At 45.7% G+C, this 13,922-nt stretch overlaps 2 protein-coding genes across 3 annotated transcripts; both read left to right on the top strand.

Moving 5' to 3' along the window:
- The first annotated feature begins 3,532 nt into the window (after window positions 1-3,532).
- Window positions 3,533-9,921, top strand: LOC103477485 (zinc transporter ZIP1). The gene is made up of 4 exons (XM_008430623.3): window positions 3,533-3,952; window positions 4,841-5,047; window positions 5,144-5,274; window positions 8,842-9,921. The coding sequence occupies exons 2-4, from the start codon at window positions 4,870-4,872 to the stop codon at window positions 9,514-9,516; spliced, it is 984 nt and encodes a 327-aa protein (XP_008428845.1). The 5' UTR covers window positions 3,533-3,952; window positions 4,841-4,869; the 3' UTR covers window positions 9,517-9,921.
- LOC145555330 (uncharacterized) lies at window positions 5,321-8,377 on the top strand. Of its 2 annotated transcripts, none has more exons than XM_081617037.1 (2): window positions 5,321-6,057; window positions 6,094-8,377. In XM_081617037.1, the coding sequence occupies exons 1-2, from the start codon at window positions 5,692-5,694 to the stop codon at window positions 6,271-6,273; spliced, it is 546 nt and encodes a 181-aa protein (XP_081473163.1). In that variant the 5' UTR covers window positions 5,321-5,691; the 3' UTR covers window positions 6,274-8,377. The 2 variants fall into 2 exon arrangements, with proteins under 2 accessions (XP_081473163.1, XP_081473164.1); XM_081617038.1 differs by having other exon boundaries at window positions 5,321-6,021.
- Window positions 9,922-13,922: the final 4,001 nt, after the last annotated feature.

Below are 13,922 nucleotides of genomic sequence, written 5' to 3' on the forward strand. Positions count from 1 at the left end.
CCATCGATCTAAAATACATGAACTTAAATGAGATGGTGTCATGAGTACAATAAGACATAAATAATCATAGAAAACGTAAACATGCCTCGCTGGCTGACCCTTCTGACCCTGTCTGACCCTTCTGACCCTTCTTACCCTGTCTGACCCTGTCTGACCCTTCTGACCCTGTCTGACCCTTCTGACCCTGTCTGACCCTTCTGACTAGATAAATGGCTTCTTATAAACTTATTATTGCATTTGACTTCACAAAAATCAGCATTTTCAATCAGAAGAGTCTTTAAACGAGGACAAACCATAGAATACAATGAATCTTGTCTGACCATGGATACAAGCTGACGAGGGAAGGCTTTAACGATTCTTTTGTATTTTGCTTGGATACAATATAAATGAAATTTATCACAAAACTCAGAATGTTGTAAAATGTCACCATTTGCATCCAAAAAGTGAGCAACAGCCCACACACCTTTACAAAACCAATTCTCAATAAAAAAGGATTTTCTATTGTTCCATATTGGAGTGAAGTTGTTTGAAGATGAGCTTCAGCCTGTTGATGAAAATCTGAAAGTTTTTATCTTCTAAGATCAAAATCACATCTCAACAGGAAGTCAAGCTTTTAAAGACCAAACTGGGAAAAACAAACCAAACGGATTCAGATTCAAACACAATTTAAGCCATTTTATTTTTAACATTCCGTTCATAACATCAGAATCTCTGGCATTGCCTCCACCATCTTCATATGATTTAATCAAATCCTGTTTTACAATATAATGACATTTATTTCTCCAAATAAAGTTTAAATTTAAACTATTAATAATTATTTTGCTGGTAAAGAGTAAGCCGGATAATTAAGTCTAGAATAACTGTCCATTTTAGTTAAGAGTATTCTACCGAAAACAGAGAGATCTCTCTGCAGCCATCGATTTAAGATTAGTTTACATTTATCTACATTGTCGCTCATATTAAGCTTTTCAGAGCGAGATTTATCTCTAGTCACAACAATACCTAAATATTTCACCTCTTTACACACCTTAAGGTTACATATTGACAGAGTAGATCGATCCTTCAGATCAAATAATACACTTTTATCTAGATTCAGTTTCAGACCAGAAGCCTTGGAGAAGTCGTTGATAATATTCAATGCTAAGGGAATTTGAGATTCATCTTTTAGGAACAAAGTCGTATCATCAGCCAAGTGACTAATTATTAACCTAATATGTCAAAACCAGTCAAGTTACTATTCTTAGTTAAAATAGCAACACCTCAGCGACCAGAATAAACAATAGGGGCGAGCTGCCACATCCATCGGATTCCTCTTTAAATCTCCTGCAGGTTCCAGGACCCAAAGAAACAACTATTCATGTCACAGTGGAGCATCTTGATGATGGTGTTGAATTTTTCACCAAAATGCTGCAAAGTATTAAGAATAGAGGAATGCTCCACTGAGTCCAAGGCCTTGCAAAAGTCAAAGAGTTTAAAACCCTTATCATCAATATAGTTGGTATAATCTAATAAATCCAGAACCAATCTAATGTTATTATGAATAAGTCTTCCACTTAAAAAACCAGATTGAGTTTCATTGATTACCTCCGATAAACCATTTTTCAGTCTTAGTGCAACAGAACCTGAAAAAATCTTGTAGTCTGTATTCAATAACTAATCAGCCTTAAATTATCTAATTGTCTTTTGTCTTTGCCCGTTTCTGGGATCAGTATTATCCCTGTTTCATTGTCGTCATCAGTTCTGACCCAGTTCAAACTGAACTGCTCAGTAAGGCCGTCAGAACCGGGAGATTTATTTAAATCAAGTTCATCCATTTTCAGCTCCGCATCACAAAGATCTTTGTAAGTTTTGTTAATTTGCAGATCAAATGTGAGACAGAACTGAATAAGGATTTACAGAACTTTTCTGAAAAATGGGTAGTTATAATTTGGAGTAGAATAAATGTACTTCATTCTTAATTGCTTGGGGATCTTTACACTCCTCCCCATCTATTAAACTTTGTTCCTAAGCTTTGAACCATGCGGATTGCAGCCCGCTGTGGCTTTGCTGTGTATTTTTCTTCAACCACCAGGGGGCTCTCTAGCAGGAAGTGAATCATTAGAAGTCAAAATTGTAAATCAAAAGAAGAACGGCTAATTTTCATTTAGAACAACCACATGCTAGCAGCAGGCAAACGGAGAAATGTTTTCAAACTCATGATGCAGCTTCTAAGTTGAGGGCTGTTTATCTGGCTCTACAGGAGGAAACGGAGCCGCTGCACTTCAGCTCGGTGTGAACGAAACCAGGGTTCGGTTCTGGAGACGGAGCGCTGCGTAATTAATATATGCAGCAGATTTATTAGGACTCCGCCCTCTGCTGCCCTCTGCTGGGTCCTAATGGAAAACCGAGAGCAGCTTCCAGTTTTTTTTTATTTTTTTAATTGAAGGTGCTAGTATGGTGCGCTCTATAGTCCGAAAAATACGGTAATTGGTCTTAAAGGATTTTTTGAAAATGAATTATCTGCAAATAATGCCATCTTCGAGTGTCTGCTGTAGCAGCGACTAGCGGCGCAATCATGTAATGTTCTCACCACTAGATGGCAGTAGGTACACAGCATTTTACATTAAAACCAGAGAATTAGTGATGCATGAATGTTACAGGTAGCGGTGAACACCTGAGTGAAGTTGCCCCCCCCCACCTTCTTCAAACCAGACAAAATGGCTACGTTTGTGCTGCTTTGTGCACAAATGAAAAACTGAGTGAAATCAGGCCTCAGTTGGGCTGAAGGCCAATGAGTGAAAATAAGTTTTCAGCTTTTGAAGCTCAACATTTAAGCTGTAGCTGCTGTGACCTTTGACCCGAGTCCTAGTTGTTCTGGACGTTTCCTCTCTTAAGGCAACATTTCTGTAACTGTTGACTGAAAAACTTTTTGGAATATTTCATGTTTGGGTTTCAACAAAATGAATCTAAAGGTTTTATTGATTATTGAAACAAAATTTCAACAAACACTTTGGAAGAGGAAACCAGACTTTAAGCAATATTTGCATCCAGTTGGACATAAATGACAGAAGTTTTCTCCTCTGAAATAGTTGATTATTAAATAAATATTTTTTACGAGTCCATAATGTTATTACTGTTTTTTGTTCTCATGGTTTTTTATTGCTCACATGTTAACATGTGTTTTTGTTCTTCACAAACATAAAAACAATCTTCCTGCTGTGACCGTCTCTGTTGGCGCCTCCATGTTTCCTGACCTGGTGGTTCCAGGTTCTGGTCCTGGTTCTGGTCCTGGTCCTGGTTCTGGTTCTGGTCCTGGTTCTGCGGGTCGTTGACCTTTCTGGTTAGTGACCGATAAGGAGTGACTCCCACTGTTCCAGGATTCCGACTGGATGGTTCCTCCTCCGCCTGCTGCTGAGGGAAGTTACACACGGTTACACCGGAAAACCGGTGGTATCTTCAAAATAAAAGCACGAGGAAAACCCCAGAGGGACTTTAATCTGCTTCCTTTTACTGATTTTCTACTTGATGCTGAAATAATTTTCTGAAATTTTCAACAAATAAAAATAAGGCATAGTAAAATGTAATGAAATACAAAAGTTGTAGCGGATAATTTTTCCTTTTAATTTGAAAAACGGAAGTGCGCTGCTTTGCCGTTGCAGGGCATTTGACGTCAGCTCCTGGTTGAGGCGGGATCCGCTGATGGGAACTGAGTCAGAACTTCCCGGACCCTAACCCTACCCGAACATTCCTCCTGAAAGCAGCTGGGTCACGTGACTGAACCGAACCGGCCCGGGAAGACCGAGGTTCGGGAACCTAACGAGTAGCGGTGGGTCGCGGGTTTTCTCGCGTGATTTTTCTTTGGACCAAAGTGGAAAAAGTTGTGGTTCGGGTCTGAATCCGCCTGGTTCCGACTGGAAACGGACCGAAGGCTCAGCAGGAAAGTTCTGATGGTTCTGATCCAACTTCAGGTTATGTGAGTACAGATACAAACTTGTGATTCTGTTTGGGTCATAACGTTTTTAGACAGAACCGCGTGAGTCCAGACGGAAACTCCAGATATACAAAGGAGCTAAAATCCCGGGTCCAGTTCTGGTCATAAAATTTGAAGGTTCTGATCCAATCAGCTGCTTTCCATTTCTAGAACCCATCCAGAACCACCAGGAAAACTTTGGAGCGTTCCGGTTCCGGTTCCGGTTCTGGATCCGGTTCTGGATCCGGAGTTTCGGTCTGGAATCCCGGGATGAGAAACAGGATGTAGATTAAATAGATTTAATGGAACCTGATTTTCTAAACGGCCTCCATGTTGAGGCGGATAATCTGCTGCTAGGCAACCAGAGTTCCTCTTCCGGTCCCCAGGCCTCCAGGTGTTTCCCTGCTGCCTTCTTCATGGTCATGCAGTCATTTGAATCAGCTGCTCTGGAATAGAGCAACATGCAGAGCAGGGGTCCTGAGGAAGCACTGTGCTAACAGCTAACGACCAAAAACAACCAATCAGAGCCAGGAGGCGGGGCTTAGCGCTGCCAACCAGGCTCATGTCCTCACTGCTAAAGTGCTAATGGCAGAGAAACAAGTGGCCGCTGCAGGAAAGCCGTTTATCTTCTGCCATCAGTGGCCACCATAACTAGCATTAGCATTCCTGACATGCTATGCTAGCTAGAGTTTGTAGTTAGCTCTGGGATCTTGTCAGATTTTCCTCTCATGTTGACATTTCAGGAAATTATTTTCAGAAAAGTTTCAACCGGCAGCTTTGAAACGCTGGTTTGTTTCAAAGCTGCCGTTAGCATCCAGCCGTTAGCATCCAGCCGTTAGCCCTGGATGCTAACGGCTGCGTTTGTTCTGACTGGTTCTGGTTCCGGTCCAGGCCAGGCTGCTGCGGGCTCTGAGGCGGCCATGACGGTCCTGATGCGTCCTGACGGGGACCCGGCGGCGCTGCGGGTCGACCCGGCCGACCTCCCGGCTCTGGAGATCAAACTGGTGGCGCTGGTGGTTCTGCTGTCCGTCACGCTGCTGTCCGGGTTCGTCCCGCTCTGTGTCGTCAGGCCAGGCGGCCGCTGCGGCGCGGACCCAGGTACTGGCCAGGTTCTGCTCCGTCCGGACTCCGGACCAGCCGGCAGAGCGATGCTGAGGGTGTGTGTGTGTGTGTGTGTGTGTGTGTGTGTTTCAGAGCGGCGGCGCCGCCTGCTGGCCCTGATCAGCTGTTTCTCTGGAGGCGTCTTCATGGCCACCTGCCTGCTGGACCTGCTGCCCGACTTCCTGCAGAGCATCGGCGAGGCGTTCAGGGACGCTGGGATCAAAGTACGACCAACAGAAACAGCCCGTGTTTACCAGGCCAGGTCTGCGGCGCCCCCTGGGGGACATGGAGGATGTTTTAACTCCGAACGTCTTTCTGCTGTCAGGTTTTTGTAGTTTGCTCAAATCTGGATAATGAGATCAGAAGTCAAACATTGTTTCATAAAAACGACAAGTTAAAAAGTTCTGACAGTTTATCAGAGTCGGCCCAAGGCACATGCAAGTTAGGCGGCTGCTTCAGGCCCCCACACCACCAGGGGGCCCCCAAGAACACCAAGATAACATGATGAACATGTTTAAAACTACATTAATACAAATGAAGTGCTTAGAAACAACGTCCTCAACTTTAGTGTTAATCAGATGATTCAGATAATTTGGCACTTAAACATGAAATCATTACCACTGGTATGATGAAAGCTAACGATGCTAACGCTAGCAGCTGATGAAGCTTCTGCTGCCGTGTGTTGGGATGAAAATCTGTTTTCAAACCCAAACAACCCAGTCCAGAAGGTTCTGAAGGTCCAGAAGGTTCTGAAGGTCCAGAAGGTTCTGAAGGTCCAGAAGGTTCTGAAGGTTCTGAAGGTCCAGAAGGTTCTGAAGGTCCAGAAGGTTCTGAAGGTCCAGAAGGTTCTGAAGGTCCAGAAGGTTCTGAAGGTTCTGAAGGTCCAGAAGGTTCTGAAGGTTCTGAAGGTCCAGAAGGTTCTGAAGGTTCTGAAGGTCCAGAAGGTTCTGAAGGTCCAGAAGGTTCTGAAGGTCCAGAAGGTTCTGAAGGTCCAGAAGGTTCTGAAGGTTCTGAAGGTCCAGAAGGTTCTGAAGGTCCAGAAGGTTCTGAAGGTGTGTTTTGTTTTCACTGGAGATGAAATGGACCCGGATGGATTTCCTGATTTACTGCGAGGAAACGCAAAGGAAGAACATCCGCCTTGTCCACCGGGGGGCGCCGTACTGATCCTGTTTGGTGGACAAGAGTCAAGGTCCACAAATACAAATCTGAAAAGTGAGGCCTGAATATGTAAACATGGTGGTGGCAGCATCGTGCTGTGGGGCAGGGAAGATGGATGGAGCTAAAGCCAGATCACAGGAAACCCTGTTGGAGCAGCAGGGGGCCCAACATGCGGTCTGGGGGCGTTTTCAGTCCCCTGAATGACTTCAGCTCCAAATGGAGCAAACATGGCGGCCGATGCAGACAAACACGTTCCCATCTTTTCATAGATTCAATTTTGTTTTTAATCAAACTTCTTCATTCGTCGTCATTTTGGAGGAAAAAATCTCAACTTTAAGCCCAAAATTTCTAAACTGTCACTAATTTTTAGATCCTTTTCTAAAAAAAAATCTGACTTTTTAAGAAAATGTAAAAAATAAATAAATCGTCCATCTTTAGTATTGGGGAGGATGAAGATTTATATCTGTAAGACCGTTTCCTCCACCAGGTTCTGGTTCTGGTTGGAAGCTGATCAGATGTTCCAGCCGAGTCACATGACGGCTCACCTGAGGGCCAGGTGAGCCGTCATGTGACTCGGCTGGAACATGGATGTTTTACGACCTTTGACCTCAGCAGATGAAACATCTCACAGCTGATGGTTCTGAGCCCAGGAACCGGTCCGTTCTGGCAGAACCATTTAATCCAGGAGTCTTCAATGTTTTTCAGTGCACATTTTTTGATAATAAACTAGATTTAGTGCTACGTCACTCTGGCTGCACCACAGAGCATCCAATAGGAACGTTTAGCTTCTTTATTTAGGTTTTTATTTTAAACGCAACGTGTTGAGAACTTTTAACATTATCAACATGAACGTCTCCATTTCTGACTGTAGCAGCTATTGGACCCCTACAATCACCACTAACAAGTTAGCAGCTAAGCTAGCATGCTAGCATCGGGGAAGCTAGCATACCAGTAGCGGGGAAACTAGCATGCTAGCAGCAAGGAAACTAGCATGCTAACAGTGGGGAAACTAGCATGTTAGCATTGGGGAAAGTAGCATGCTAACAGCGGGGAAACTAGCATGCTAGCAGCAAGGAAACTAGCATGCTAGCAGCAAGGAAACTATCATGCTAACAGCGGGGAAACTAGCATGTTGGCAGTGGGGAAACTAACATGTTAGCAGTGGGGAAACTAGCATATTAGCAGTGGGGAAGCTAGCATGCTAACAGTGGGGAAACTGGCATGTTAGCAGTGGGGAAACTAGCATATTAGCAGTGGGGAAGCTAGCATGTTAACAGCGGGGAAACTAGCATGTTAGCAGTGGGGAAGCTAGCATGCTAACAGCGGGGAAACTAGCATGTTAGCAGTGGGGAAGCTAGCATGCTAACAGCGGGGAAACTAGCATGTTAGCAGTGGGGAAACTAGCATATTAGCAGTGGGGGAACTAGCATGTTAGCAGTGGGGAAGCTAGCATGTTAACAGCGGGGAAACTAGCATGTTAGCAGTGGGGAAGCTAGCATGCTAACAGCGGGGGAACTAGCATGTTAGCAGTGGGGAAGCTAGCATGCTAACAGCGTGGAAACTAGCATGTTAGCAGTGGGGAAGCTAGCATGCTAAACGGTTATTTCATTTTCTAAACATTGTTTCCATATAATTGGTTGATGGAATAATAAATCAAGGTTTTATGGGAATCATTTCCATGAGCTTCATGATCGTTAGCCTGGAATTAAACTAATTTACTGTCCTTCATGTATCAGGACCGTTTTAGCAACACCTCCATTAAATATACTTTAAACTGCTTTTAATTATGTTAAATTATCTATTGTTGAAGATTTTCTGAATTAGTTAATTTTGGACATATCTGGCTCCATCTTCCTGTCGGCAGGCCGCGGTCAGGTTCTCCCTGTAGCCGCGTGTAGCCAGAGAAAAACAACCGTGAGTGTTGACCTCAGAATCACAGAGTTTAATCCAATAGAAGACAACGTATGAAATGACAACAGAAACTGCAGAACAGAGACGTACATTCATTACCTGAGACAAAGAGGATAGAAAGAAAGAAAAGACGTCTTTGGAGAATTGCAAGAGCAAATCTGATTGGTTACTTCTGTGTAGAAAGTCGTTATAGTGAAGGCGTATTCTTGTCTTTAATTCAAATAAGGCGTATGTTTGCTCCTCCAACCAGCAGCTGTCTCTGACCCTCTTTAAAGTTAGAAACTCCCTGCACTTTGTTCACAAGATCAAACACCAGTTGTCCCCATTGTCTAAATAAGGTGAAGCAGAGTCTCCTGATCTCCTGCTGCTTCATGGCTTTCACAGATCAGGGTGAAAAGCTGGAATCAGAGATCCTGGCAAACAATCTGCTTTAACTACAGGTAAAATGAAGGTCAACAGGCCAGAATAAGTTCAACATTTTAAATCTATAATGAGGTTATTTCAATCAAGTCATGTTAAGTTTTAAAACTAGCTTATTTTAAAGGTATTTTCTTAACGCTACCAAACGAAACCCTGTCATCACACCAGTTTGTTAAATGTGTCGGATTGAAAACCTCAGCTTGGAGTACTGGTTCTGTTAGTTACTCTGGTTGCTCCTGGTCCAGTTGCAGAGAGCTGCTGGGTTCTGGTTCTGGTTCTGAGTGGTGTGTTTGCTGTTCCAGCTCCAGTTCCCTCTGCCGGAGTTCATCGTGGCCATGGGGTTCTTCCTGGTTCTGGTTCTGGAGCAGATCGTCCTGGCCTTTAAGGACCAGGCTCCGCCCCAGCTGGAGGAGCGCCGGGCCCTGGTGACGGACTCCGACGCCCCGGCGGCGGGCGGCCCGGCCCAGCGCCGCAGAGGCTCCGCGGAGCCGGCGGGTCCCCTGCACGGCGCCCCGGGCGCCCAGCCGGCGCTGCGGGCCTTCGTGCTGGTGTTCTCGCTGTCGCTGCACTCGGTGCTGGAGGGGCTGGCGGTGGGGCTGCTGCCGCGCGGCCAGGAGGTGCTGCAGGTCTGCCTGGCGCTGCTCATCCATAAGAGCGTCATCGCGTTCTCGCTGAGCGCCGCGCTGTCCCAGGGCCGGCTGCGGCGCGCCGTGGTGTCCGGCGGCCTGCTGGCTTTCGCGGTCATGTCGCCGCTGGGCATCGCGCTGGGCGTGGCGCTCACGGAGAGCCGGATGTCGCCGCAGCACAGGCTGGCCCGCTGCACGCTGCAGGGGCTGGCGGCCGGCAGCTTCCTCTACATCACCTTCATGGAGATCCTGCCGCCCGAGCTGGCCGCCGGCCGCGGCCGCGTCCCCAAGGTGGCCATGATGCTGCTGGGCTTCGCCGCCGTCACCGGGGTGCTCTTCGTCAAGCTGTAACCATGGCGACGGGGAGAACCAGAACCTCTGGCTTGGACTGATGGAGGAGAGCATCTGTCTGCCACACAGGATCTTTGTTCCAATGACGGTCAGAGTTTCACAAAGCGGATTTTCATCAAAGTGATGATTCATCAACCTGCTGCCGCCACGTCATAAACCACATGATCACTTCCTGTACGGCGCAAACATTCATGACGTCACTTTGTGTGTTTGTACAACCAGCTATTATAAATGTCTCCAATTTAAAACAATGCTGGTCCAGATGTTTTCAGTCCAGAGGAAACATCTGGACCAGGAGGCAAAGGTCACCAGAGACAGGAAGCACAGCGCCCCCTGTTGGACTGCAGAGTGGAGAGCAGACGGATAAAAACAGAAATGGTTTTAGATTAAAACAAAGTATTTATATGTTCTGCTTTTATTTTAAATGTTTGTTTAAAAATACATCTGGATCCTGAGACCAGCTGCACATCAGCCGTTTTCGCGCTGCAAGAAACCGGACCGGTCCGGTTCCACCCGAACTGCAGCCCTGTTGTGTTTGCACATAATCCTGACGTCATCATGTCTGAAACTAAACATGGTTTCGACGCAGCAGCAGAAACTTCCTCTGTCCTGTTGACCGATCAGCTGATTGTGCAGTCAGGAGGAAACCCGTGACGTCATCACGGGGCCAATGTCCGGTCCGGTTCCTAGAACCGGGTCGGAAGTTCTAATGCAAACAGGTCGGTCCTACTGTGAACCCGATCCGTTCCTTGCAGGGCGAAAACGGCTTTAAACCGTTTTAATGACTTTGCATTAAATTATCATAATTTACAAAATCATGCAAAGTTTTTATTTTAATTCATGTTTATAACAGTGTTATAACATTCTTATGCTCAGCCCTTCAAATAAACTGTTACCCAGTAAACGTATAAATCTCTGGCATTTGATGTGGAAAGACGACATTCCTGGTCAGGAGCCGTTTCTGTCGAGGCTCAGAGCTTCTAGAGACTGAATTTCAAAAGGGGTTATTTTTATTGTTGTATTGTTTTTTATAGATCCCTTTTCTATGTTATTTGTATTTTTTCTACCTTCTGCATATTATATATACATATAGGAGCCAGGACACCAGGTCAGAGGGCAGTTAGCTCCAGGGTTTGGGTCAGCCTAACCCAAATACCTCCAACGAATAAGGCAAGTCCTGAGAAACCAGCTCACTGGCAAGAACAAGATCCGTGCAGCTACTTCTGACTGGTATCAGGAAAACCTACCAATGGCTGGAGAAAGCTGGACTCAAGGACAGCACAGAGGCTCTCATCCTGGCTGCACAGGAACAGGCCCTAAACACCAGAGAGGCTCAGATCTACCACACCAGACAAGACCCAAGGTGTAGGTTGTGCAGGAGGCCCCTGAGACAGTCCAGCACATAATAGCAGGGTGCAAGATGCTGGCAGGGACAGCGAACATGGAACGACATAACCAAGTGGTGGCATAGTGTACAGGAACATCTGTGCAGAATATGGACTGGAAGCTCCGAGATCAACGTGGGAAAAACCCCAAAGGTGGTGGAGAATGACTGAGCTAAGATCCTGTGGGACTTCCAGATCCAGACAGACAAGATGGGGATGGAGAACCAACCGGACATTGTGGTGGTGGATAAAGAACAGAGGAAAGCCGTTGTGGTGGATGTAGCAATACCAAGTGATACAACATCAGGAAAAAGGAGAAACTGGAGAAATACCAGGGCCTCAGGGAGGAACTGGAAAAGACCTGGAAGGTGAAGACCACAGTGGTGCCTGTGGTCATCGGGGCCCTCGGGGCAGACAGTCACCCCCAAACTGGAGCAGTGGCTACAACAGGAACAACATCTCAGTCCAGGAATGTGCAGTTCTAGGCACAGCCAAGATACTGGAGGAGAACCTGAAGCTCAGGATGAGAGAGACAGAGGGTGAGCAGGGAGTTATTTATATATATATTATTATTCAGCACCTGATGCTTCTGTATTTGAGTATCTACTAAAATGCAAAGAATAATAAACATTTCATCACAAAAGGTTTTCTATCACTAATATTTCTGGTATCACTGATGGATATTCAGATCTAAACTAACAGAATTTCTTTTACAATTTTTCTATCTTCGTGTCGCGTAGATCTGGTGAGAGGAAAACTAGATGTTGGTCTCCAAGGTTTCAGCCGCCAGTTTGGCTCGTTAGCCCCGTTAGCTCAGCGCTTTAAAGCTGAACTGAAACCTGATGAAACCGGACAAAAAACACCAAAACTGGGCGTTTACACGACAACGATCCAACAAAAACGGCACTTTTGTTCCGTTTTTGTTGGATTGTTAACACGATAACGGTGTAATGCTCGCTGCTAGTTGGTGCTAGTTGTACTTGAAGGCTTGTGGATTTGCGTGAGAAAACACGCATTGTGTGCGTCTGATTAGGGCGCAGGCAGTTGGAAAAAGTGGGATAACTTTGCCGAAAAACCTTGTTTGAGCTTTCACGGTGTCCGTAGCGGCCCGGACTGGAAGCTGTTTATTGTTTTGACCTTGGAATGGCCAACAGTCTGTTATTCCCATATCAATTTGAAACAATAGGAGTTCCCGCACGTCCCATGTCCGTGTCCTCTGTTACCTTTTTCAGCAGTTAAAACAGTTTAATCCGTTGCTAACAAGTTGTAACTTGTTTTTCCGAGCCGCCTTCAAATGCAACATGAAAGCTGAGACGCTCCGCTGGGTTTACAGCTGTGAGGCAGGAAGGAGACCAAGACATGCAGCAGCTGCAGCAGTGGCGGCTGGCCAGTAGGGGGCGGCGCCCAAGCGCCCCCTACTGGCCAGCCGCCACTGCTGCAGCTGCTGCTGCTGCTGCTGCTGCTGCTGCTGCTGCTGCAGCTGCTGCTGCTGCTATTGCTGCTGCTGCTATTGCTGCAGCTGCAGGCCAGTAGGGGGCGCTTGGGCGCCGCCCCCTTTAAATTATTTAGATAATAAATGATTTAATTCTGAACTGCAAAATACTTAGAAATGTATTTATTCATACTGTGTGTCTAATAGACATGTTAGAATTGATTAAAATAGTAAATACATAATTCTATTTAATTGCTCACATTGTGCACACTTCCTACTGCAGGGCGCGGTTCTAATGTCTGTAGGCGCATCAACTTCTGATAACAGGTGATCTGAGGTTATTTAAGGTTTCCACAGGGCGCATGCGCTCTGCGTCCCGGACTCACCGGTTCTGTTGAGTCATTACTGGCTAATTGTTTAAAACATTGTGTGATTGGACGATCCTGACGCAGTTCGTTAGGTCGACTCACGTTTGCAAAGTGGAGCAGTTTCAAAATGAGAGAAAATTCTGTTTTGTCTTTACAAAAAAATGCTACTTGAAGAAAAAAACAGGATAAAGGAGCTTGGACCGGATCGTGGACGATCGATCCTTTTTCCAGCTCTTCTTCTGACCAGCGGTGTTTGCTGCTGATGTGATGGAAGCAAAGCCTTTTACTGCTGTCCGTGTTTCAAAGTTCTGGCACGGAGGCAATGTGGACAACAAACGTCTTTCAGAAAAATGCAAACGGCACGAATAGACAATGCAATGAAGCCAAGTTTTTATCTAAACTTATCTTTGCTCCACAGCTGGATGAAGGCTGCAGGGCTGCTGTTAGAATGAAGAGTGTTAGGTTTTGTGGAGCCTTTGAGCCTTGGTGGTCATGATGAAGGTAAGAGCTCTGAAGATCCCCGGATCTTTCGTGGGTTGGTTGATTTTGTTGCTTCTCTTGATGGAGCACTAAAGCAGCACCTTGAGAATGATACTGTGTTTAAGGGAACTTAAAAACTGCAGAATGAGCTACTGGACTGTATGTTTCTGTTCTGAAGGAGCATAAAATCAAAGAAGCACAGAGCAGTGATTTTCTTTCAATCCAGGCAGACGAGACTGTGGATGTTGCTCTGCAGGGCCAGCTTGTGCTTGTGCTACTCTACAGGTTTGTTGAGTTTATCCCTCGGCTACAGCTGATTCCATTGCTACAGCCCTAAAAGGACGTCTTGCCACTATTCTTCCTGAGGATCAAAAGGCTAAGATAATCTGTCAGGCATATGATGGAGCCTCGTGATGCGAGGCGCCACTGCAGGTGTTCAGAAGAAGATACAAGATGTGTATCCAAATGCCCACTGCTATGCTCATCAGCTCAATCTAATAATGCAACAGGCTACTTCTTACATAACCAGTTAGATTTTTTTTTTCTAACCTCAGTGGATTTTCCAGCTTCTTTCCAGATCATCCAAGCGCACAAGCGTTCTTGATAAAGTTGTGGCCCACAGACTACCAGCATCCAGCAATGTCAGCTGGAACGTTCACAGCATCAATACTGTGTTTGAGCACAGAGACGACCTCATCCTCTGTTTCGAAAGCATACAAGACTCTGGTGACTTTGACCCCA

This window comes from Poecilia reticulata, chromosome 16 (genome assembly GCF_904066995.2).
Source record: "Poecilia reticulata chromosome 16, P_reticulata-male-v2, whole genome shotgun sequence".
In the NCBI taxonomy this organism is placed as follows: Eukaryota; Metazoa; Chordata; class Actinopteri; order Cyprinodontiformes; family Poeciliidae; genus Poecilia; species Poecilia reticulata.

What these genes read in the sequence shown, in the direction of transcription:
- LOC145555330 (XM_081617037.1), top strand. Translation starts at nt 5,692, where the DNA reads ATGCTAACGCTAGCAGCTGATGAAGCTTCTGCTGCCGTGTGTTGGGAT. An exon ending in AGGTCCAGAAGGTTCTGAAG is followed by an intron (nt 6,058 to 6,093) that starts GTTCTGAAGGTC and finishes AAGGTCCAGAAG; the next exon opens with GTTCTGAAGGTGTGTTTTGT.
- LOC103477485 (XM_008430623.3), top strand. Translation starts at nt 4,870, where the DNA reads ATGACGGTCCTGATGCGTCCTGACGGGGACCCGGCGGCGCTGCGGGTC. An exon ending in CCGCTGCGGCGCGGACCCAG is followed by an intron (nt 5,048 to 5,143) that starts GTACTGGCCAGG and finishes TGTGTGTTTCAG; the next exon opens with AGCGGCGGCGCCGCCTGCTG. An exon ending in TCAGGGACGCTGGGATCAAA is followed by an intron (nt 5,275 to 8,841) that starts GTACGACCAACA and finishes TTGCTGTTCCAG; the next exon opens with CTCCAGTTCCCTCTGCCGGA.